Source organism: Desmodus rotundus, chromosome 2, assembly GCF_022682495.2.
Source record: "Desmodus rotundus isolate HL8 chromosome 2, HLdesRot8A.1, whole genome shotgun sequence".
NCBI classification, from domain to species: Eukaryota; Metazoa; Chordata; class Mammalia; order Chiroptera; family Phyllostomidae; genus Desmodus; species Desmodus rotundus.
The window spans coordinates 174,961,175-174,987,751 of record NC_071388.1 but is presented as its reverse complement, the minus strand read 5'-3'; the positions used below and the strand labels follow the sequence as shown (position 1 = coordinate 174,987,751).

Genomic DNA, 26,577 nt, shown 5'->3' with positions numbered 1-26,577 from the left:
TGTAACACTAAGTACAAAGCAATCTGAACAAAAGCACAGCATTCCTATTGGAAATGCTTTGCTTCCAACTGTTTAATAATTTAAAGAACCTCTGTGGAAGCAACTGCATTTGTTAACCAGTCACAACTGGTAATTAACTCCTTTGGAGTTTTAAGTTACTTTGGGCAAAATGTCTTAGGAAGAGTACGTGTTACTAGAAAGCATGCCAAAAATTTACTTAAGAGAGAATTCAATAACAGTTTTACTCTGCTAAGAGGTTCTGTAAAATTCTACTTATATAGCCAAGCACTGGTGTGCTAGCAGGTCCTGTTTCATTATGATAATTACTGCATAAACACTTTTAAAGACTTTGCCTTTAGTTTCAAGCATGACTTACTTTCATGAGCCTGTTTAGTGAGCACACCAGCCTTGCTATGGAAAATGACATGTTCTCACTCTGACTGGGGAGTTGTTCAACCTTGATGTACATTAAGCGTATATTTATGTTGCTGTCTCTGCTGAAAGGGGGCAGCAGCAAAAGACAGCTCTGATTCCTTTTTTTTTTCTTTCCAGTGTCGGCTGGCAGCTCTATCTAATGGGCATTTCGTTTCCTTCAAGAATTTAGCTGCACTGTCTAGAAGCCTCCAACGGAGGCATTTTCTGATGCCTCCAACGTCTGGTCAAATTGATCTGTTTTAATGGAGTCTTCGTCGGTGAGGAGCGAGATGCCACTGACTAGAATGCTGGGATCTACTGCTTAATTGTCAGGAGCGAGAGACACTGAGATTCAGAAATCTTTGGAAGTGGACGGGGGCGGGGGGTAGGGGCGACCTCCCAGCGGAGGCGGGTATGTAAGATAAAGGAATGGGTTTCACACCGAGGGGAAAAAAATGAGATTTCTTTGAGACACTGAGGTGCTGCGTGATCACGTCTCTCCAAGGAGAAGTTAAAATGCAAGGAAATGGGAGGAGGATAGAGGTTAAAGTACTTAAAAGGACAGCTCGGGTACACGGTACGGATTTGTTGTTGTTGTTTTTTTGTTTTTCTGGTTGTGCTGTAAACGATGCTAATCCCTGTTTTCAAAGTGTGTTGGCGCCTCTTGTAAGTGATTGGTAATGGACGCAAATTGCCCGTGAGATGTTATCAAACAATGCTCTTCTAAATTCAGGTGACACAGAAGAAGAGGGAGAAAGGCGAGAATTAAAAAGAGAGCGAAAAAAGGGAAGAGATGGGGGTTCAGGAAGGAAGGAAAGAAGGAAGGAAGGAAGGAGAGGAAGGAAAGGGAAGGAGGGAGATAGAAACAGAGAGGGAGGTTGCGGGGACAGAAGAAAAAAAAAAATCCTGAATCACTGAAGGATCACACATTAAACATTGCACAATCACGTAGAAAAGAAAACTCATCCAAAACACTGTCACTGCAATAACTACCAGGGTCAAAAGAGAAATATGGTCCTTTCCATCCGTGTCCCAGGAAGCCGCGGGTCCCGTCACTAAGGACTAAAATACCATTAGTCTAAAGAGTGTGTCTAACTGCGCGAAGGATGCAGCAGGCAGAAGGCGGGTCCCGCTACGCCGTTTGCCCAACGCCGGCAGGAGCGAGAGGAAGAAAAGCGCAGAGCCAGACACTCCTGCCAAGTTAGACCTTGTCTCCTCGCCCAGGTCACGGCGACCGGGCAGAGACCAGCGCAAAGTGCCCGGGGCCACTCCACGCGCCATGGGTCCAACTGAGCCGCTCTTCTCAGACGCCGCTTCCCGGAGAAAGCGCCCGGCAACCCACCCGTTGCTGCTGCAGAGGAGCCTTCCCTTCCTCTCTCTCTGACCACTTGTCCCGGCCAAATCTGACCTTCGAAACACATTGGCCCGCACCTTTCAGGTAGCAACACAAACAGGCAGGCGGCCAGAGATGAGCGTGGGCTGGGGAGAGGTCTTCAAACCTTCGGCTCCTCGAGCTGGGTCGAGACTGCAGGGGGCCAGGGAGGGCAGAAGAGAGAGAGAAACGGAGGAGGAGAGAGCCGGGAAGACTGGTTGCGCCAGCTTGGCGAGCAGCCTCAGGGTCTCAGGCTCCCGTGGAAACTGCTGCAGCTTCCAGGCCGGCCAAAGCTGTTCTCACACCACCGCCTTTCACCGTCCCGGCTCCCTGCTACTCCCCGGAGAACTGTGCCCGGGGCTCTCCGTGGCGTATTCTCAGCCAGGATCCGTTTACAACCAGGCGGCGCGCTCCCGCACGCTGGAGCGCCGGGCGCCAGCAGGACGCCCCCTGCTCTGCGCCGGCTTTCCCCTCTCTGCCCTGCCGCTACTGCTCCTCTGCCACCTCCGCCCTCACCAGCTCCAGCTCCGAAAGATGCCACCCGGACGCAGCCGGGGTTCCTGCACGAAAGTGGGGCGCTACAGCGGAGCCCACTCTCGGGAGTGAAAGGGCAGGTGGTATACTATACAGGTGTGGGATTAGCCCACCCAGAAGCTTGAGCTTTTTACTTGAGCCCCCCACCCCCACCCCCACTCCCACCCTCCGTAGCCCCACTCGGGCCAGCGCCTGGCGAGCTAGCCCATCTGTGGCATCCGCCGTCCCCTCCTCCTTGCACCTCCTTGCCGACCCCTCCCTCCCGGGACCTGCATCCCGCTCCGCCAATCAGCGGCCCTCTGCCTCTTCCCACGTGATCCCGGGCGGGCTAAGGACCTGCTGCTTCCCAAACGCCAGAGGGATGCGGGCAGCAGAACGCAAGAGGCGGCTGCTTGGCTGCGGGGCGTTTTGACTTTTCCTCCACCCTGCCTCCTAGGGCTCCTGTCCTCTGTCCCTGGACTCTGGTCTCCTGCTCCCCCGGCTTCCCAGAGCCCTTTTTTATGGCAGGAGGTTCCCAGGTCTCCGGCGTAGCTTCTCAGCGGAAGACCCTCTCGCTGCTGGAGCTGAGCCGGGTCACTGGATGTTGCTGAAACTCTCGAGATCATGCGCGGGTTTGGCTGCTGTTTCGCCGTCAGGTGCCACTGCCACCGCCACTGCTTCTGCTGCCGCCGTCCGCGGGATGCTCAGTAGCCCGCTGCCGGGCCCCAACAATAGCGTGTTCTTCGGAAGCCGTTTGCTGCTGCAGAGTTGCGCGAACTAGTCATGGTGCTGTGGGAGTCCCCGCGGCAGTGCAGCAGCTGGACACTTTGCGAGGGCTTCTGCTGGCTGCTGCTGCTGCCCATCATGCTACTCATTGTAGCCCGCCCGGTGAAGCTTGCGGCTTTCCCTACCTCCTTAAGTGACTGCCAAACACCTACCGGCTGGAACTGCTCTGGTAAGTCCAGAACCCGAGCCTCAGAACCCTTAACCCCGCAGAGAAAACGCGCGTTTCCACCACAGACTGGCTTACCCCAGCGCGTCTCCCTAGCCCCTCAACTCCTACTGCCCCAAACCCCAGAGACGACTGACCACCACCCGAAGGAGCACAGAGAACTGTTCCAGGCCGCTGGGGAAGGAGTGGGTGCGGGAGGGGCCTGGGATGAGCAGAAAGTGCAGGTGTAGGAATCTTTGCATCCTTGCACTTAAATTAGAATGGCGAAGATTTTAAGAAATATTAAACGGGATGGCTTTGTAGACTCACTGAAAAGAGCATCAATCCTTGCGGAAACACTAAAACAGAATCTTTAGCATCATTAAAGAAAAAAGTCTAGCTAGAATGAGCTAGAGATAACTTTATGAGAAAGAACGACCAAAAAAGCAATAAATCGAATGGTGACTGCAGGGGAAACATTGGTTCCTGGCAAAAGTGCACTAGTCCGGGTCACGCAGATTCTAAAGGAGCTTGGTTTCACAAGATTCAATCCCAATCTCCGTGTCTCTCTCTCTCTCTCTCTCTCTCTCTCTCTCTCTCTCTCTCTCCCCCCCCCCCTCTCCCCCCTCACCTCCCTCCCTCTCTCTCCTTGGCTGCAAAAGACATTGTTTTGGCAGCCCACAGATGCCTCTCTCTTGCCTCCGAAAGCTCCTAGATGGTGGAGGGAAGTTGAAAAACAGTCATTCCTAGGTCTCCCAGGACGGGGTGGGCATGACCAAGGCCAGCCAGGCTCACAGGCAACCACGCGGAGAACCGAACCGACCCCTTGGGCGCTGACTCCTCCATTTCTGAGCAGACTTCCTAGGAGTGAATCAGGCGCTCTTCCTTCTCGCTTGGGTCTCTTCAGAGTCTGAACGCCAGAGCTTGGCAGGCTTGGCTTTGCTGAAACCTCCGAATGAAATAGGGCCCGCGGATGGAAGTTGCTGCACTCTGAGCTGGCTTCACGTTTCAGTATGACAGCCCTTAGTATACCAGGAGGGGTTGTGGTGTGATTTCACTGGCATTTTCAACTCCATTAACACGCGTTGGTATTGTTCCCTAGGTGTGATATGTTCTAGTTTTAGCTACTGTGTATGTGATTTTTCATCTTCTCTAAATGTGATCCTTCTGTAGTTAAATCTGGCTGTAAATAAAGCAGCTTTCAAAGGATGAATGTGAGAAGTGTATGTAACTTTGGAGAAAACGTAATAACCAACTGTAACTTACAGGATGAAAGAATATGTAGTCCTGGGTTGTTAGTGATATAAATTCCGTGAGGAAAAAATTTGTACATCATTGTAATTTGTGCTTTTTAAATACAAGTTAAGTTTTGCAACCCAATTAGATTTGGGTCAATAGATTGCCTTTGTTCTGTTTTTAACAATTTCTAAATTTGGCATTTTTATAAAACTCAACATGTTTTAACTTACTTGTGGTTCACATGTGCATTATGTTATTCAAGAAAGACAAATTTCCACTTAGCAGGTGCCTAATCACTTTTCAAGTACTTTATCAGAGGAACATTAAACAACCTGTAAAATCTATTATTTGAAATGTTGATAGCTTTGTAGTCCACATGACGAGTTTGCTTCATCCCTAACTGTAGTATTGTTTTAGGAAATAACTAACTTAAATGTGAAATTGAGGTTGGCAGTGAAGAAATTCACTATTAGTCTATCTTATCTTAAAGGGGTCTGCAGAAACTAAAGAGAATGAACTGGTTTTCCAGGCTGACTGTCAAGAACCTGGCACCCCCACCTCCCCCACCCCTGTTACCTTAGAGGTGATCAATCTTCATTTGAGCCAGACAGACCATCACAGAAAACACTGTGCCTGTTTATCTTTATTATTGGGGCTTTGTTTCCTCTTTGTCTGGAGAAATTCCAGATAAGAGGTTGTTTCAGGCTATAAAGCAAAAGAATGATTAAAGATACAGAAATGGTAAAAAGGCCCTCAGGGACTATCACCAGTTTTTTAAATAAAATGTGGAGAGTGGGGGTCATAAACTATAGTCCACTTGAAAAAAAATAAGGAAGCAAACATTGAACATTCATTCATTCAGCATTGCCAAGCTAAAGTAAAATAGCACTATCAAACAAACAAACCAAAAAAGGATATTAAGAGAGAATTGACTTGAAAGGAACTGCTGAAGAAAAACAAATACTGATTACTTAACAAGATTTTTTTTAGATTATCAGTAGAATGACCTTGCAATACATATGTGGTTGTCAGAATTAAATTTTTGGTTAATTCTTTTAAAGTTTCAAGATATCACTATTTTTTTCTTAAAGTCTATAACATTTTTAAATGACTGGGATATTTTCTTTAAATTTGAGGTTATGATGACAGAGAAAATGATCTCTTCCTCTGTGATACCAACACCTGTAAATTTGATGGGGAATGTTTAAGAATTGGAGACACTGTGACTTGCGTCTGTCAGTTCAAGGTAAGAAGTCTGGTATTTGCACCTTCTAATTCGTTAAGGAGACTACAAAGCAAGGATCTCCCTTTATAACCCATCACTTGGCAATTTATAGCTATGCAAGCTAAGAGGAAAGCTGGCACCAAGCAAAGTGCTGGTGAGAGAGCCAGCTGATGTCAAGAAGACATAGTTTTTGGGGAGAAGTGCATATGCCACAGTCATAAATGCCATAGAGGCACAAAGGTTTGGGTTGTCAAAGGAAAGTTATGTTTCTGTGATTCTTTTAGCATGCATTTTATAAGCCAAATACTGAAGGTAATAGTCAACAACCAGTGGATAAGAAGCGTGGATTTGTAGTTTTGCTGGTTTTGGTTGGGACTATCATCTTTTGATCATATTTTTCTCTTTTAACGGTCTTGGGTTTTATTATCTTGGCAATCTGGTTAAGTTTTTCAATGAACTCCTTCTTGATGTGACTTCAAAACTACTGTGCAAGTTTTAGAAATCATGGAGTTTGTTCATATGTGTCAATGCTCCATAGGTGCCATATTCAATTAAAACTGAATCTCCCAGAAATCCAAAAGAGCACAAATAGCCACAAGTGATTTCGTGAACATGAGAAAGATGTACTTTGGCTCATGTTAAAAAATAAATAAAAATAAAGAGAGAGAGAGAGAGAGAGAGAGAGAGAGAGACTATAGCAATGTTACCATCAAAACTAGATTATTAGTAACTATTAAAAAATAGAACTCACTGTCATTATTATAGTCATCATCTAACAAATGTTTTCTATCATGTAAATTACAAACTTCATTTCTCTCAAAATGTTTACATAATCATATATACCTTCAAATATCATCAATGTAATACTAATGTCATATTCACCTCTGAGTGCTAGTGAATTACTTTACATACACATGAGTTCTCTGTGCATAAACAAACTACGTGGGATCAGCAGAAACTCTTCCAAGATTGTAAGCAAAACTAAAAAAAAAATTGAAAGGATATAGAGCAAATAAAAACATTAAAATCAAATTCAGGTTTAAATATTTATTATGTATAATATTTAGATTATTGATGAAGTTTAAGTATTTTAGATCAAATTCAATCTTTCTATGAGAGAGTTAAGAAAATTTACAATTAAATATACTTTGGCTTATAGATAATCTAAAAGCTTCTTGGACAGTATTTTTTTTCTTTCTAAAAAAAGCAGTAAAACTGATACTTGTAAAGCACACTACCTCCTGGTGGGTAAGTATTGCTATGACCATACTGTAATATTTTAGACAATTCCATAGTGTTACAAACATATACTTGCATATTTAATATGCATGTGGCACCAACCTGTAAGGCCTCCAGCTACACTGACAATGTAATTATGGTCTTTCAATGAACTGCATGAGAAACTGCACGAGAGAGAGAGAGAGCATGAGAACTCTCCAATTCATTCTTTCCCCAAATGTTAACTAAGGGAAAAATGCAGTTGGGTGATTCATTAATTAATGGCCTACAGGATTTTGTGGATTTCTTCTGCTTTCAATGTGAGATTCCTATAAATTTCTCTTATTTTCATAACCAAGGGTGGACATAAGAAGTGAGCTCATAAACAGTGTAAAATGGATCAAGAAGAATATTTCTCAAATGGGAAGCCATAATTCTAACAAGATTTCACAAAGAAAAAAAAAAGAGTTCACAAAATTCTAAGTGGATGCATGCTACTGAAAGGAAATTTATAATTTTCTTATTAAAGAAATGGTACTCAGTTTTCAGGTTCCACAAAGGATTTTGGTAAAATTTTACCAAAAAACTTTTATCAACAAATGTATTCGTGTTTTTCATGCATTGGTCAACCAGTTAAATTTGTCATTAAGTTAAATCATTGTTGAGTGGAGTAGTTGGGGGGGGGGCGGTAATGACTGCAAGTTTAAATCAGAAACTAAAATGTAAATTTTCTTTTCCTAATGCCTGTAACATTTTAAGTTTGTTACTAGATTACTGCTGCTATTAGCTTGTGCTTTACAATTGTTGTCAGTGTGTCAGGAGAAAAATAAACATTTCTGTAGAGGAAAAATTAGACTCTGCAGAAACCACGAATCTAGAGTGGCTGAATCAAGTTGATGATCAAAGAAAATGTACAAGTCATACTGAAAATAACAGATAAGCTGGTTTTGGTCAGGAGTATCCTGAGTCAGTCCTTTCCAATACTTTTCAATGAATTTGTTGCTGTTTTTTAGTTCCCAGTATCCGATGAAAAGAGAGATGTTCTGAAAATCTATTTTTCTTTGTGCTATTCTGAAAGACATGAGGTCATAATTCTTTCATTTAAATAAGATACAACTATGATCTTTTTGGCTGAGAGAGAAATGTCAAAGATAAATGGGCGTGTGTCTTTATAACCTATAATGTTTTCCAATTTGGATTATTGTTGAAGCACTAAAGTGAACATGTAGTTGCCTTCACCTCTTTTAGATGATTTAAAATAAATGTATTCTACCTTTCAAACATATTACAGTAGACCCTCATATCCTCATGGGACTGGAACTAGTGATAATACTAAACCCTATACATTACTATGCCTTTTCCTACATATACATACCTATGACAGTTTGATTTATAAATGAGGCACAGTAAGGGATTAACAACAATAAATACAGATTATGTTAATCTGTTTTCTTTCACACACAAAATATCTTACTCTGCTGTATTCACCCTTCCACTTAAAGAAAGCACTTTATGGCCTCTCTTTGTCATCTCTGAATTGCCAACACCACTGCTCTTGAACTTTGGGGTCATTATTAAGGAAAATAAGAGTGATTTGGACACAGGCACCGTGGTACCTCCACAGTTGATCTGATAACCAGGACAACTAATAAGTGACTAAGGGGCAGGGAGCGTGTACGGCGTGGACACACTGGGCAGAGGGGTGATTCACATCGCAGTGGGATGGAGTGGGTTGGCCTGAGATTTTATCACACTATTCAGAAAAGCACACAACTTAGAAGTAATGAATTGTTTATTTTGAGAATTTTCAATTTCATATTTTTGAACTGGTGTTAACTGCAGGTAACTGACGCCATGGATAAGGAGGGACTGCTGGATCGCATTTATTTCTCAAACTGAGTGAAATAGTTATTTTCTCTTATTAAAGATGAGGAAGTTAAGGCCCATAAATACAAATAACTTACCACTGAGTGGTGATCCTAAAGCAAGAATTGAAATCCTTTGACACCAAATCTATTTTTTTTCCAGGACATGATATATGCAAATAAAAACATCAGTAGCAACTACAAAAGTACAAATTTATTGTGGAGAACTTTTAATATCAAAAGTAGTTCAACTAATTCTTAGGTGATGATATGAGTTTCAGAAATGGGCTTCAGCTTCATGTATCCTACATTCCTATCTATATAGCAAATGGTGTGCTGGTCAATCTGGTAAATCATTTGTGGGTATGAAGATTTAGAAACAGTTGGTGGGTGGATGAATGAACAGATGGATGGATGGATGGATGTAGAGATGGATAAATGGGAAGATGGATGAAAGGAGGAAAGAAAGAAAGAAGGAAGGAAGGACGGAGGGAAGAAAAGAAGGCATATAGTTTTTCATATATTGCACTGGCCAAATAAGTATCAATTATCACATTATAATTTTAAAATATGATGAAGCCTTATGCATATTAATTGTTTCAAATATTAAACATATTTTTAATTATTTTATTGTTGTTCAATTACAGTTGTCTGCATTTACCCTCCACCACGCTCCCCCACCCCAGCCAAACCCACCTCCCTCCCTTGCTTCCACCCCCACCCCTTGGTTTTATCCATGTGTCCTTTGTAGTTGTTCCTGAAAACCTATTTAATAAGCCATGCTTTAGATCTGCAATTTTCCTACTTACTAAGACTTCACCTAACAAATTTTCCAGAATTAGTGACACAAAACAGTGAACACTATTTTGTTCAAGAATTTGCAATTGGACATGGCTTAATGGTATCAGCTCACCTCTGCTCCCTCTGGCATTAACCTAGGTGAGGCAGGGAGCTCAGAGGTTTGGTTCTATACTTATCTCAGAGTTCTCACTCTTATGTCTGACTGTCAGCTGGGAACTTTGGTCCTTTTCCATGGGATCTAACTGTGTGGGCTAGTTTGGGCTTCCTCACAGCACAGTGGCTGGGTTTCAGGCAGGCATCCTGAGAGACAGGAAGAGCCAGGTAGAAGCTGTATCCTGTAATGACCTAGTCTCTAGTCTCGGAAGTCACAGAGTCCCTTTGCCCCTAGTCACAGAACTGCCCACTCTTAAAACCATAAAAATGTTTCCATATAAGGAAATGTAGTAACAGAGAAATAAAAGAGACCTATGGAATGATCAAAGGATTGGGAGATATGCAGGTTTTTTATCTTGTTCTCTTTTGAGCAGGAAACATACCGTATTCTAAGTCATTATCCCTAAACCTTTGACAAGTAGGAATATAACAGAATTCACTTAACATCTGTAGAGAACCTTCTACATGCCAGACTGTGTGGAAGGTGTAGACAATATATAAAATATAAGTTATGCATAGTTTCTGGATGCTGAAATCTCAGCTAAATAAAATTCTTATTGACCAAACAAGTATAAATCATATGAAAAACTTCTCACATAAATTTTTTGGTAATTTGTAGCAAAATGAATTCCATATATTCTAGAGTATCAAGTCATTGCATCGACCAGTATGGCATGGAGCTGTTTTCTTAAGCAATGTGGGCATTTTGGAACAAAATCATTCTAAAAAACACATATTTGTAAAGTAAATTTAAGATTTTAAAACATCTTACAAAAAATAGAATCACTTTTTCCCTGAGAGGAAGTTTGTACAACACATACATTTATGGGCCTAACCATCTGGGCCTGAATCTTGTTTTTTCTCTTACCAGCCAACTATGTAGCCTTTCGCAAGTCACTTAACATCTGAATATGTCCCTTCATCTGAAACTGAGCAGCATCATGGTTACCACTAGAAACTATTTCCAACAACTTGACACATTTTAATGTAGTAGTTAGCCTATTTTTATACTAGGGTTATCCTGTTTTCCTTTATTTTTCTAATTGTAGACATGCATGTTTTAGTGTCGATTTTAGATGGTGGCGACTCTACTAGTTAAAATATATATCATGAGAGGCAAATCATTTTTATTTCTTTTTATAAATGAATATTGCAAAGTGTTTTAAAAACACAACTCTTCTAATCCCCTGGGGGAACTGAGCTATAAACTTGTTAAACATTTAATTGGTGAGTAATATACACACAATCCTACACCAAGGCAGTGAGAGAAGTGGGAAAACCTGGGACTAGGTTTCTGCTCCTGAGACTTAATTGTTACAGGCGTGTCCAACCTGCAGCCCCGCAGGCTCCGTGTGGCCCAGGGTGGCCATGAATGCAGCCCAACACAAAGTCACAATGTTTTAATTTACTTGAAACATTATGAGATTTTTTTTTGTGATTACATGTCGCAATGCATTTAAATGTGTGGCCCAAGACAACTCTTGTTCTTCCAGTGTGGCCCAGAGATGCAAAAAGGTTGGACACCCCTGGCAGGGTATGCTTCCTCTGTGTTACTCATATTGATGAGTGCAAGTCATGGTACTAAAGGGCAAAAACCATCTTGCTGATAATCTACAGTTGAACTCTTTTCAGCTCCTTACAAATCTCCCTGTTGGCTTGTGCTTGGAACTTAGTAGCTCTGTTTTTAGCATTGCTCACATTTGGCTTGCTCCATCCTTCAGAAGTGACATATGAGTATTTTATCCATTTATTTCATATTTTAAGATGCACATCAGCATTATGTACTAGCACTTGACAGAGATAATAAATACCTCCCACACCTCACTTCCAGTCCACTCACTACATCTGAGTAATCTGCAGAAATAGATGAGAATGATAAACAGGGCAATTCTTGGAATCAGAGAGAAGAAAATGTGGATGCCAATAATCAACACACAAAGTATTGCAACCAAAATTGGGAATAGAGATTAAAAGATAACCATGACAAGAATGCTAGGAACCCAGCATAAGAAGCTAAGTAGTCCAGTCCTCTGCACTGATTAGGACTCTCTTCTGTCTACTGAAAGGGTTTGCAAGTCTACTGAATATCATGTTGCCAGCTGTCTACTTCTGTATAGTCTCCCCTCCATGTGCCCAGATACCATCGTAGTGTTAGCGAGTTCTCATAAATCTCCCTTGTATTCTCCTGTCTCTGGTCATGAACACACCACCTTTGTCAAGCACCCCATCCAACCACCTGGCCATGGTTCTGACCATTTACGTGGCGTTGTCTCCTTAGCACTGCTCTTGGAAAATTCAGCTCTTCATTGACATTTTGCTATTGCCTGTTTTCTTCAGTAATGATGAAGATGTCCAATCCTTCAGTTGGTCAGTTTTCAGATATAAGCATATATATTTGGAAAACATATGGAAAGCTATGCCTACACATGTATCACCTGGTCAGAAGTGAATTGCTATTGAATTATAGATCCTCATCAGCAAAAAGTTCCAATCAAAACTGTGTGTTTAAAATATAATCATGTAGACGGACTGAGTCTGGGAGCCAGCAGTGTAACTGTAGAAAGGAATTGTTGTACAGAGGGCTTCCAGAATGTCTGAGTTAGAAACTGTTGAAATAAAGAGGATTTATAAAATACATCTTATTTTAAAATTTTAAATCATACTATAATAATATTTAAATGAATATGATTTAGTATCTAAATCACCTTGCTAGCAATTATGGTGATCATAATATTAGTGTCATAGAATTTGGATTTACTAGTGACAGAAAAATATATCACTGCTAGTAAAACATTGTATTTAAGTTTTTCATTAATTAATACAAAGTAAAGCACCTAAAGTGACTTGCATTTCAGAGAACATTGGCTTATACTACTTGAAATTATTAGGATGATTAATCCTATATTACATGAAGGCAAAGAGCAAGATGGTTGACTGGGGAGGAGAAAGTACAGATATTGTTAGGCAATAGAGTACAATATAAACCTCAGGATAAATCCCTGAGTTGAATTTGACTTATGATAGAACTTTAGGTTTATTATCATGTATATTAAAACTTTTCTAGCCATTGCACTAGACCATTGGTTTAATACAAAGTATTATGCATTTATGACACATTAAATATCCAAATATTTTAATAAGATGCAGAAGACAGCAAAGCGTTCTCACATACATGTGTATGTATGGTTTGCTTTACTCGGTTTCTGGCACGGGTATTTACAAATAATCGTCTCTGTCACTGTTTGGGTTATAACTAGTCAGTGAAGCAATGTGTGGTAGTAAGCACGAGGTAATCACATCTCTGGCACAGTTAGCAGGTGCCAGACTCAGCCAGGTGTCTCTAATGCCTTAGGTTGTGACTGTACTATGAGGAGTATGCCCTGTAGGTTGCCTATTTTCCATTGTAAAATGTGTACTTTTATGCAATGACTGTTTTTAAAGTGAACTTTTCTCTTTGTGAAATATATTGATAGTCATACTTTTGAATAGTCAGTGAAGTTTATAGTAGTTGTTGAATTTTTTCCTGTATTTCAGTCTATTTCTCTCTGTACTGTATCTACATCGTTATCCCATGATATAATGATACAATGAAAATTGAGTAGTAATCCAAATGTCTTATCCAAATACTTAGAAATAAAGATTAAAATCCAACAGAGAAAAAACATGCTAAAGGGTAACAATTCTCTGGCATTTCAGTTATACATTTTTGATCTCCAAACATGGACATTGCCTATTTTTGAAAAGCTTTAATATTGTAGCATGTTTTATTTTTTCCAAAAAGAGTATTAAATAATATTGATATATTTGTTGGTATCTTTTTTTAGTATTGCTTCTGTGATCACTTTGTTGGAATTGCCCGATCAATTTAGCAGCTTTTTTTTTTTCCTATCTGAATTAAATGACTGGTTGGCTGACTTGACATTGCTTTTGTGTTTCTTTGCATGATTCCCTTACAAGGTCAAATACTTATTGGATACAATGAGGATCACTGAAAAGGAAGACAAGAGCTTTCTATTGTAAATGATTATTTTTGTTCAAGAAGTCAGAGGCCCGCGGACTCCAGTACTAACCATAGGATTATTTCTGTGTGTTTCTCAGTGCAACAATGACTACGTGCCTGTGTGTGGCTCCAATGGGGAGAGCTACCAGAATGAGTGTTACCTGCGGCAGGCTGCCTGCAAACAGCAGAGTGAGATACTTGTGATGTCTGAAGGATCATGTGCCACAGGTATGTATGTGATCCTCCTTCGGCCTGCTGAATGAATTCTAAATCCAAAAATTATGTCTCTTGCTTTTTCTGTTATCTTGAGATAAATAATTCAGACTATATATTGGCTAGGCAAGCCTCTTATTCCTTCATACAAAGTATGCATTACTCTTATTCTATGTCTTTTTGCATTTCAAATCACTTCTCAAAGAAAGAGAAAATCTACCATAAGGATATTGGTAGATTTTAATATATATGTTATTTAATGAAGTGAAGGCAATTGAATAATATAATTATAAACCTAAATTGAGCACCCAGGTGTCAAATGTATAGAAACTTTTCTATGCATGAACACATTTTCTTGTTTCTTTGTTTGTTTTAAACAACAGCATTGTCTGCCGGAGGGTAGCTTTGCAGATTTGGGTTTGGAAGTTAAGATGTGGCTAACCATAGCAGCTCCACAAAATGCTTTTCCTGCCATTTCATAGATTATTTTGAAAGCTGTATTAATGGTGGACATTACTTCTATGACCCCTGTCATTTCTGACACAGTCAGCCTGGGATTCCACAAAGCTTTGTAGTTATCATGTGCAAAAAAATACTACACAGAAAGTAAGGAGGAAGAGTGAGTTTATATGCTCTCTAGCTTTTCAGGTTTTCCTTTTGTGTACAGTGGTGGTCAGAGATGAACAGCATTACAGGAAAGAAGAAAAACAAACAAGAGGAACAGAGCCTAACGTGATGAAGTAGTGCTTTAAAATGACACTGAGTTTTCAAGTAGCCTTGAGACTTTGAAATCACATATATTAAAGAAATTTTAGTGTCCCATGATGGTTATCCTTAATGGCAAATATGTATCTTTCTGGAATGTCATGGATTCTAAAGAGTTGGATGATATAAGCATGTTCAGGAAAAATAACAATAATATTAGACATCAAAAATAGAAATATAGAATAGTGCCCAGGAAAGTCTATTTTACTAAAAATTACCTCTTAGATAACAAGTATTTCTATTCTAAGGAATTATGTGAAAAGTTATGTGTGTGCTGGCGAGGGTAAGGTGATAAATGAGCAAAGAGAAAGTCCCATTCCCTAAAAGATTATCTTAAGCCTATTGATGATTAGTAATTGATAATGTTCTAAATTGTACTGCAAACTACCAAAGTTTCTAAGAATTAGGGGAACAGAAAAGCATCATTCCTCATGGACAGTTATGCAAGCTGTCTAGTTTTGGTTTTAGTTTTTAAGTAGTTTTTTCATCTACGTGATTCTTTGCCTCACAATGCAAATGTCCTTTTGGGAGGGTGATTGGGAGGCAAACTGGACTGGTGGAGCTCCACTTCTTACTTGCCCGAGCAAGCAGATCATTGCTGTTGGCTTGTGACCGAGAGGTAATGAGTGAAAGTGACAGCAACAAGTGAGAGCTCTGGACCATCTTCATCTGTAGAAAAGGAGGAGGGCCAGCATGCTGCTCTCGGAGTAACGATGGGGGAACTAGAAAGAAAGGCAAAGAGCAGGCAGATTATGAAAAACCAATGTACCATATCTACTGAACAAAAAGTGGAAAATGAGACTTTAGGACAAATGGGATAGGAAAAAACAAAAACAAAAATAAAGCTCTGACTCCCAGAAAGGAGGAATGATGTAGGCAAATAGCGGAGAGTACTAAGGAAAGGATTTGCTTATTCAAGATCGTGTAGGGTATCTGTCTCTGACAATAGCCAAATGAGAATCACGGGACAGCCCTCATAATACACAGTCATGAAGTTACGATCATGGCTAACAGCGTTTAGTAGCACAATCTCTCACCAGCCTCAGAGTTCTTGTCAACATATGCAGTTGCACTCTTCTGGTTTATTCAAATCTTTCCCTTCTAGTCCCTAATGTTTTGGTTACACTATAGAAATAAATGCTTAACCAAGTGGAAAATTCAGTCACAACTGAGTAATCCAGCTCTAGCGCATTCACAGACTTAGATTTCTTCAAGATTTAATTAGTAAGCCGGTTTTGTTGCATGCGTCTTCCATTGACTGGTAAATCAAAAAGATTTTTGATCTCAATAATGACGGAGGGACTAAAGTAACTTTGATTAACCCAGTGTGACTATAAGTAAATTGGAGTTCTGACTTTTGATCTAAAAGAGATTCTTATTTTTTTCTTCATACATTTGCCATTTACTTGAAATGCTGTTTGACATTGAGTGGGGGTGGCAAGTTGTGACCTCTAGGAATAAAAGACAGTAAAAAATATAACTTTATTATATAGGGGTAGGCAAAAATAGGTTTACAATCGGGAGTATGCAAAACACAGATTCAATAAAGCTATTGTATTAATTATACAGACAACTGCAAACCTACTTTGCCCACACTGTATTTCATTGAACTTAAACATCATTTTTTTTTTTTGTCTAGAAAGTGGTTTTCTATTGGGAAGTCTGGTCAATGGCCTCATTGTCAATTTTACTTCTCTACCTTATAAGAAATGCATTGACCGGGAGCCCAGATTCAAGTCCAACCACATGACCTCTTTCCTTAGGTGTTTCTGTCTCCCTAATAAGTTTTAGTGGACTACTTATCTCTTGCTTGTCAAGATGACCCATCTCATAGTAGACAAATCATTAAAGCTTTCCATCACTATTTCATAGTGATGCTATGAGCTTAAGTAACTATTTAAAAAAGTCTACTCCTCCTTTCTTTTCTAAATACACAATATGTGTCAAATCAAATGCAAATTGTCTGAAGAACCATACTGCATGAGTTTTTGGAAACATACATGGGAAATACAAGCCAAATTTCTACTGCTATTTTCTTGATTTTCCCCAGCAGTATGCATTTATTAGAAAACCTATAGATGAACAGGCAAGATTCTCATTCAAATTTTTAATTATTATGTTCCAGACACAGTGATAAGGATTTTAGAAATGCTATTGTGTAGTAATCCTCAAAATAGCCCAAATGGAATACACATTATTATAGCCATTCAATAGACTGAATAAGCTTAGTAGGAAGGTTGAATGACATTTCTTATGCCATCCAATGAGTAACGTCCTGAAGATTATAACTTGGAATCCTTAAGCTTTTATGCATTTCCTCTTATATGCATGTAAGTATAGGAAGCTGAACAAGCATGGACCTTGATGTAAAGAAGTTTACTATCTTAGCGACAAGAGAATAAGAAACTATACACATTTAACTAAAACGCAGATAGAATGTATTAGTGCTATACTAGTATAACCTGTTATTAGTCCTTGATTATTATAAGTGATACTGAATTAACTTTCAAATTCATTCAAATAAAACAGTTAAAATTTTAGCCGTGACGGTATACTAAAAGGAGACTGGATACACATTGACCATTCAAACATTGTCCTCTCCAAAGTGATAGGGCCATGACTTATGATTATCCGTTCAGTTAACAAGACTATTCTACCATAAAAATGAATGCATCAGCTTTCTTGATCTACTGTCATTAAATAGTCAGAGCATATGATTAAAATCTTTTTTTCTGTACTTACCAGGAAAGATTTTTATTATGAATTGTTTTACCAACTAGCTTGTCTTTAAGGAAAGGATATTGTGGCCCAGAGACACAAGTCTTAGTCACACTAGCAGTTAGTTAAAGACTTGGTATTCTGATTTTATACAGTGTTAGACCCTGTGAATTTAGTTACTATGAGTTTCCACCAAGGCTGACAATTCAAACTACTGCTCTTTCATGGAAGTGCTAATGCCTAACCTAACAAGGGGGGCTATCAGGGAGGCAACTATACTTTCACATGTGTCAGCCTTCTGTGGATTTTCTGCTCTGTGCCTCTTAGGACAGTGTCATGCTATCAAACAAGCAGAAATAATGTTTTATTTTAATTGGACTAAAACATCAAATGTAAATTTATAGAAGTGGCATTTGATACAGTTCTTAAACTCTGGTTAAGATTTCAATGGTAAGTGAGGGCATATCAGGCAGAGAATACCAGTATTAGTCTTATTTCCCAGTAGTAACATCAAAAATACATGACCAAATGTACTTTGAATGGAAAGAATAGGGAAGTAGAAAGAAGATGTCGTCTACATTTAACAGGTGGAAGCACATGGAAACTCAATGGCATTGACTCCAATAAGAAAATTGAGTGTTGCCAGGAACTGAGTTCTCAAAAGTAGACAACTCTGACCAGTTGTAATGATGTAGGAGAGAGAGATGAGAAGAAACAGAGAAAGAAGTATGCAGAAGGGATTTTTTTTATTGCTAGCATCACCTAAGGTATATTCAATTTTAAGCCAAAGGCAAAGTTAATCTCACTCTTCTACTGAGTTCAAAAACAAAAGATGCTCTTGGTGTCAGATAGACTCATCCACAATTGTGGTATTTGGAAACATATTAACAATTATATAAAAAGATATTTATTTTTGAAGTATTTTTCTTTGTGCATATGTGATTGATCTATAATATTAATCTTAATTATGACTTTATTTGCTATGTCTTAGACTGTTTAATGTCTAAATGTCATTGATTACTATAAGCATCTCATTTTCAATTTGTTTGTTAATAGCATCAAATTTGTCATTAAAATAAACATGTGAGACTTTACATAGTGAAGTTTAGGAATTATTTTAAAGCTAAGAATCCTTTCTTTCATAAAGTTTAAGCATATAAGTAATAGAAAATTTAGATTATAAGTTATGCTATAGAAGTTAAATTAGATTGATGTGAATACACATTTTCAGACTAAATATGCATAATTTTCTCAATTTTATTGCGATCTTATTGAAGAAAGTAAACATGAACTAAGAAGAGGCATAAGTATTTTTGAAGATGTTTTTCAAGCGAAAACAAAGTTGTTTATTTTTCTCTCCCAGATGCAGGATCCGGATCTGGAGATGGAGGTAGGAGATGCCTTTTTATATATTTAAGGACTTGCATGTGGAGGTTTTGTAGACATTTGCTTATGTGCTTGTCATTATAGATATCTGAGAGGAATTCACAAGTCACATTTCAGGAAAGGAGGAAACAAAAAAACTATTATTCTCTTGGTGAAGTCAATGTATGTACCATGCAAATTATTTGATATATTTATGAATTACACTCAAGAATTCTGTCTCCAACTAATCTTCATTGTTTATTTGTTCGTGTCTGAATTATCTTTGAACTAGATATGCATGTCAAAACTTTCCAACAGAAGACTTCGAGCTCATTTGACAGGGCAAAAATAACTCATGAGGAAGCCATTTAAATATCTTTTTTACAGTATTGCTGTCAATTACCAGGTATTAATATTAACACATATATAACTATCTTATAAAGAGGGTCTTAATTATTAAATTAAAATTTGAAACTGAAGGAGATTGAGCTTATTAAAAGACAGTGAAAAAGCTAAACAAAATTTAGAGCAGTGGCCCAGCCAGTGTGGCTCAGTTGGTTGGACATTATTCAGCAAACCCAAAGGTTGCTGGTTGGATTTCCAGTAAGGGCACATGCCCGGCTTGCAGGTTCAGTCCCCAGTTGAGGTGCATACAGAAGGCCGTCAACAACTGATGTTTCTCTTTCACCTGTATGTTTCTCTCCTTCTCTTCCCCTCTCTCTAAAATCAAAAATGAAATAAAAATTTAAAATCAGGAAAAAAACTTAGACCAATGAAAATTAGATGGTATCTTTACTTCTTTGATTAAATTAATTTGTATTTTTTTACTAAAATAAGATACATATATGTTTTCATTATTTCATTGTGTGTTTTTAAATTTGTTTTTATTTTTTATTGTGTGATTACAGTTGTCCCCGTTTTCCTCCATTACTCTCCCCCACCTACCCACCCCCCACCTGCCACATGCAGTCCTAGCCTCCCCAGTTGTCTTTGTCCATGGGCCCTTTGTCCATGTTCCTTAACAACCCTTCCCCTTCTCTCCCCTCTTATCTCCCTCCCTTCTCCCCTCTGGTTACTGTCAGTTCATTCTTTATTCCCATGTCTCTGGTTATATTTTTTCCGCTTGTTTGTTTTGTTGATTAGGTTCCCCTTGTAGGTGAGATCATATGACATTTGTCTTTCACTGCCTGGCTTATTTCTCATTGTGTTTAATAAGTGTATAAAATAGGAGAGTCAGAAACTTTTAGAATTTGATCTGATGCACCTACTGACAAGATTTTATTTATGGTTTGACTCTTCATCGTGAATTTCCCAAAATGTTTTTCTAAGTGAAGTCAAACAAAATTTCACCTTTATGCATATGTTTTTTAAAAAATTGTTCTGAAAGTTGTGTTAGTGAATATTTACTCCTAGTGATATTAACTATTTTTTTAAATAAGAGACTCAACAGTTTTATTTTTTCTGAATTACTTTTTAAAAAATTGTATTACTTTGCTCTAAAAAACTAATGGATTTAATTTCTTAATTTTTTTCCTGTATTACAAGATGCCAAAAAACTTAATAACTTGAACCTGAAAACCTAGGTTAGAAAGACCTGCACAATTCCACTTCACATATCCATTGGATTGTATATAAAACATATTTGACTCATTACTTCTTGTATACAGAAGATGGACTTGCCTTTGTATTATGACAGAGTTCCTGTTTCCAAGGTTTCAGAGGAGTCAGAACCAGTTTCCTTTGAATTACCCAGAAGTGATTGAATTACCTGGGATTGGTTAATCCAACAAGTCTAGCTAGTGATTTTTCTAAATGACCTCTATAGAATGTATTCTCAATAATGTGTATTTAAGTAATAATTGGGGCATCTTTGCAAGCACTTTCTATGGTTAATGATTGTACTTTTCATTTATTCTAACAAAAGTTAATATAATTCCCAAGTGAGTGTATTGATCTGAAAAATGAAGGAATCAAATTTATTTGCAAAACACTTATATATGTGACTGTCATAAATGATATCATTAAACCTCCAAATCCAATCACTTTAAAATATATCAATTTTTACTTTTTTTAGATTTTTCTTTACTTTTTAGATAAATGAATATTACATTAGCAATGAAGATTAGATCTGATTATTTAAAAAATAATTTAAGTTTAATTTATTTGCTTAAGAGTTAACAGTCATTTACTGCCTTTGAGGGAACATTTTTACTACAATATAAAAGCAATATAATGGTTTCATAAAATTTATATTAACTTGTTAGTGTACATTATAGGAGGTTTTAAAATCTGTCAATCTATTTATTCAGATGAAACAATTTGAAAGGCAAACTTTATTTAGGTAAAACATGTTTACTGTGTCTCCAACATGATCTACAACGGCATTCATTCATCTAAGTAATTTGTGGAGTGAAAAGAAACAAACGCTGCATAAAAGTCTTAGCTCTTCCTATTCCAGTGACTGTGTCCTCTTTAAGCACTTAGGAAAACTCACCAATACAAAGAATTATTTTATATTATTAGTTTTGAACCTAAGACACGTTGTTTATGGAATTCTGTTTTCAAACAGAAATGTTTAGTTAGAAATGCAACTGTCTACAGCAAATAACCTTTTTGAATGTACTGGAAGTTGAAAAATTCAGCCTAAACTACAACTATATATGCATTCTATAGAAAGGTAATGCGTGATAATGTGTGGACCAAATTTCAAAAATTTCAGGAAGTAGTTGGAAAGGGTTAGTGTTTCTTGTGTGTGTGTGTGTGTGTGTGTGTGTGTGTGTTTATATATATATCGTGAGAGAGAAATTTAATGCTGTAAATACAAAAAAGTGTGTGTGTGGGAGGGGTAATAACATCTTATCCACCTACAGACTTCCCTAAGTAACACACAGTGCGGTGAGAAAAAAGTATGAAAGGAGCCTCCCGGCAAAGTCTATGGGCGTGTGGGTGGTAAAGGGATACTTTTTAACCCTTGCTTTTCTCTCACAGCCTTCAGTCATAAAGACAAGTCTATGCATATTTTTCATTATTCTCTTTTAAAACTATTTCTGAATTGATTAGACTTTTGATAAATTCGATTTCTAAAAACAAAATATAAACCCAGTAAAATGAAAATGATATTTTAACTATTAAAACAATGATAAATATACTATATTGCTGTAAGTCTGGAGGAATCCACAATTAAAACTTAATATCATCATATGGGGAGTTCTATAATGTCTAAAATAAAATGTGTCCAAGAGACATGGCATAGAGAAATGGGTATATTTGTATTTTGTAAGGTAAATGAAGCAATAGGCTTATTTATACAACTTACATAATTATATAATTTTAAGATAATTCTCTTACAGATTAATTTCATATATGTACATAAATAGACATATCTGATATTAAATTTATGCCCATTATTTGTAAAAAGAAAGACTGGTTTTTATTTTAGTCATCCAGGAATTGTTGTTATGGTAACTTTGGTGCAGAAAACCAATTATGATGCGCCTTTATTTAACACAAAAGTGTCCCGTGTAGTTTCGGTTTATATATTACTCAGATGTTTATAATGGAGATATTTCCTTCACATACATCTTAGATACAACAAGCAGTGTTTGCACTGCAGCAAACTGTGGACCTTCGACTGCCATTAGTGATTTTGTGGGTTGTAAAAACAGTATTTCATAAAGTTTGAAAACTTGAAAATCATTTTTTTTTAATTCCTTATGTTTCTGATGTGGATTTGATGATATTCAAGAATCCAGTTGATTGAACATGCCTCATAAAACCTGGATACTGTGACAGGATTTCTGGTGCTGTTAAAGATGAGTTTGTCAGTTCTTCACACTCAAAGAGATTATATGTGAATTCTCCTCTTAGCACACAATGAGAAATATTATGGTTCTGATTCTAATTATCAAAAGAGAAGCAATTCTCTAGGGAAGTAAAATGTTAAATATATTATAAATAACAACTGAACATTCATTTCATAAAATATACTTATGTAAGGCTAAGTCACTTTTTTGTTCCATGTTGCCATATTCATTTCCCTTCCTGACCTCACCTCGTACCTTCTTAACCTTATTGTCATGGTCAAGTTCTGGCAAACACTGTGTGCTTCACCGTGTATTTTCTCCACCGGGTTCACATTACAGCCAAGTCTGACAGGCGTGAATTGTTAGCAGCTTCAGCTGAAATACTGATGCAGTAAAGAAATTCTACCGCTTATGCAAGGTCTGAGATGCTTCTAGGGTAGTCCATGGGGAGACAAGCAGAAACTAGCCCTGTTTTTCTCTTCCACAACTTAGGGCTGCTGTTCTGCCTGAGGATGGGTTTGTAACCATCTAAGCCTCAACTGAAATCTTATCGCAGCTTTCCATAGGTTGGAATCCATTTTGCTTCTCTTTACCTCAAAGTAAAATATCACAACAGTAATGAAATACGGGTAGAAAAAATGGGGAACATGCAATGGATAATGAAATTGGAAAACTACAAAAACAAAACAGAAGGAGAGAAACAAAGTGAGAATAATGGAAAATAAAAAGGGAGGAGAAAGAACCTCTGTATCAACATAGCTATACTGTTTTCCCATATGGCTACCATCTTAAAAATAAAAATCACTTTTCTTCCAGTATAACAGTGATCACTTTCTGAATTTCCAGAGAAGATTGTTTGGGAATATGAAATGGATGCTACAAACTTTTGTCTGAATCATCCATACAGGTTTTAAAACCAAGTCTAGGAAAAGAGATACACTTGTGTGCTGACAGACATGGCTTTGGACTTCCAATTGGGAGATTTGTGTTCAAGACTTTAATGGGCTTGAAGGATGCCTGTTTCATTTTTACTCGCAGTCTCACCTGGAATTCATTTATTTTATCAGCAAAAGAGAATAATATCTTCTTACAGGAAAGATGATTTTAATAATGTAAAGAACTTTGAACTCCAAAAAATTAAAAATGAAATTAAAAGAATTTATATTACCTTTAGTCCCAGTTACTCTGATTGTATAATTTCTCTGAAGAGCTTAATTAGAAGTTTGACTCTTTTAATTAGTGATTTTTACCATTCATGGTGTAAAGTATCAATGCTTTACATAAGAAGAAGAAATCTATGAATACAATTACAGTTCTCAGTATTTAATGGAGACAGCTAGCTCTGCACCATGTAAAGAAGTGAAATTACAGTGTTGATAGCAGATTTCTTGTCTACTTATTTTTTAAGTAGACAAGAAATGATGTTAAAATTTTTAAAACAGCAAATAATTATTCTTAAAACTGCAAAAGTAGGCATATTACTTCCATAGAAAACCAAAAGAGAGGATACAGGAAGGATTCACAATATGAGGGACTCAGTATACTTACAAGGAAGAATTTCCATTAGGGTCTGATCATTGTGAAGTTTTTCTCAGAGCGTTTGAGATTTTTAGAGAGAGAGTCTTTTACAGCAGGGGCAGGAAGATTTTATTACAGTTCTGCTTGATAGGAGAGCATGAACTCAGTAAGTCTGGAAGGATGCAAATGCTCATGTGTAATTATTTTTTAAACATTCTATGTTTTATAAGAAGCACTCTTATAACAGTCACTTAGTTAATCACAATAATAGCCTCTGAGTGTGTGGAAGATGATGAGAAAGGATGAGCCTCTCACCCACAGACCCAGCAGCAGTGTATATGGAAACTAAGCCAGTCCTTGATCTTCAAGAAGGAAGGAAACTATAGTCTACAAGATTACCCCACTTCTTGTAATAGCTTTCTTGTAATAACTAGACCCTATAATCTGTGGTTTATATAAATGATAAACTCTATCAACAATCATGAGATTTTATTATCCCATCTCCTTACTCCCTTCCCATTCTCAGTTTTGTTTCTGAAATCATCTGTGCTATTCAACATGGAACTCAAACCCCTGTAGGTTTTTGTTGTTGTCTGTTATCTAAGTTAGCATGCTCCCTGTGTTAACTCTTAAGTTAATATAGCACATGATGATTGCTATCGATTCTCTTACAGTCATTACCACTACATCCGCCATGCATAACCTCATTCCCTTTCTTTTGTAAGTATTTGCTCTAAAGTATTTAATGTACTTTAAATTATTAAGGGAAAAGATTATGGTTAAGTGTTTAGGGGCAAAAAAAATAGTGGTTAAAAACAGGTTCTAGAGCTGAACTCTGTGGGTTTGATCCTGGCTCCACCACTTACTAGCAGGGTGACCATGGACAGGTTATTTAGACTCTCTGTTTTTAGCTTCCTCACCTACAATCCTGGCAGGGTTTCCCAGGGTGCAGACTCTGAGGTTGAGATTTGTGCATTTGAAGTTTATTGAGTGGTATGCTCAGAATCAGCACCTGTGGAAGGAAAGACAATAGGATTGGGCAGAAAGAAAGTTGAACTGGTATGGCTAGAAAGAGTCACAGCAGACCCACCTGGAACTCTCAACTTGGGGTGGTCCCTCTGAGTTATGCTGAATTGAGATGATGAGGCTGGGCCTTTATACCCCATCACTGATGTTGGTAACTGCAAAAAGGGAGCGTTACCTTGGGCAGGTGGCTGTCTTTAGCTGCAGACTGGACCTGGAGAGGGTCGCGGCAGTGAGGTGTCTGTGTGTACCACTCTCAGAAGCTAACAAGAGGAAATGTGGACATTGCTTCCTGGCATCCTCTGCATTCTGTGAAATTTAAAAGAAGGACCAAAACGAGCAAAATCCCTGCCCTGGTAGAGCTTATTTCTTGTGAAGTGACCCAAACAGTAAAGAAATAAGAAGGAAAAACTAGACAATCAGATGGTAATGAGTGCTATGTAGGAGGGGAAAAGTGGGATACAGGAAGGAGAGGGTGGGGTTTCTAGTTTTGGCTGCTCAGGAAGGCCTGGACAGAGATGAGGAAGAAATGAAGGAGCAAGCTTTTCAGACAAGCAAGGGAAAGACATTCCAGGACTGCAAAACCTTTGAAGCAGGTGCATAACTGGGGTACTCCAAGAAGATTAGGGATGTTAATGAGACTAGTGTAAGAGGGTTCTCAGAATGAGGGTGGGATGTGAGGATGTCCTTTCAGACCCTCCAGCACAGGTTTGGCTCCTTCTGTGAGTGAGCTGGAGCCACCCAGGGTCTGGAGCCAAGGAGCCTGCCGTGATCTGCCTGATGATATTACAAGATCACTCTGACCTCTGTGTTGAGAACACACTGTGTTAGGTAATGAAGAAAGCGGGAATAACAGAGAAAGTTTCTTTTGTCAGATTGCCATTGATGTTCAGGAGCTTATGGTATATTCTCTGTAGTATTCCTTGTCATCTTACGTATGTCAGTCTGCCACCCATAAGAGGGACATTGTCTATAATTCCTTACTGAATCCATACCCTAGGTTTCACTGTAGTCAGGTCCATTATTTTCTCTTATGGGTTTTCCGTATGTGGGGATGTATTTAAGATGTCCTTCTCCTGTTTCAATAATTACAAGTGAGTGGAAAATTTCACTTGTTTCCAGACAGTATTTGATACGTAGGAATCTCTCTGTATGCTGTTAAGCATGCCAAATTGTATTTAATTTGTTTCAAATTTGGATTTGAAAATATAGCTTTTTTACTGTACTAAATATACAAACCCATATTGTAGCATATGATTTTCAATGTGTACTTAACAAAGAGCAATTTCATTTTCTCTTGTAAATTATACACTTGTTATAGCTTTGGGATTTAAAAAAAATCTGGGAATAAATGGAAAACAATATGTTTAAATAATAGTAGCATCCTGGCTCAATGAGTCAAACCAAAAGAATTATTCCAGTTATAATCAGTTAATAAACT

At 38.1% G+C, this 26,577-nt stretch overlaps 1 protein-coding gene across 2 annotated transcripts in view; it reads left to right on the top strand.

The window, feature by feature from the left end:
* The first annotated feature begins 2,675 nt into the window (after positions 1 to 2,675).
* The window catches only part of TMEFF2 (transmembrane protein with EGF like and two follistatin like domains 2), a 235,524-nt gene continuing 211,622 nt past the window's right edge, over positions 2,676 to 26,577 (top strand). The window contains exons 1-4 of one of the 2 annotated variants that reach the window (XM_024563859.3): positions 2,676 to 3,254; positions 5,606 to 5,715; positions 13,830 to 13,959; positions 18,791 to 18,817. In XM_024563859.3, the coding sequence (XP_024419627.1) occupies positions 3,083 to 3,254; positions 5,606 to 5,715; positions 13,830 to 13,959; positions 18,791 to 18,817 (439 nt within the window). In that variant the 5' untranslated portion in view covers positions 2,676 to 3,082. The remainder of the gene's footprint in view (positions 3,255 to 5,605; positions 5,716 to 13,829; positions 13,960 to 18,790; positions 18,818 to 26,577) is intronic. The other variant, XM_045198529.3, reaches the window with a different exon arrangement.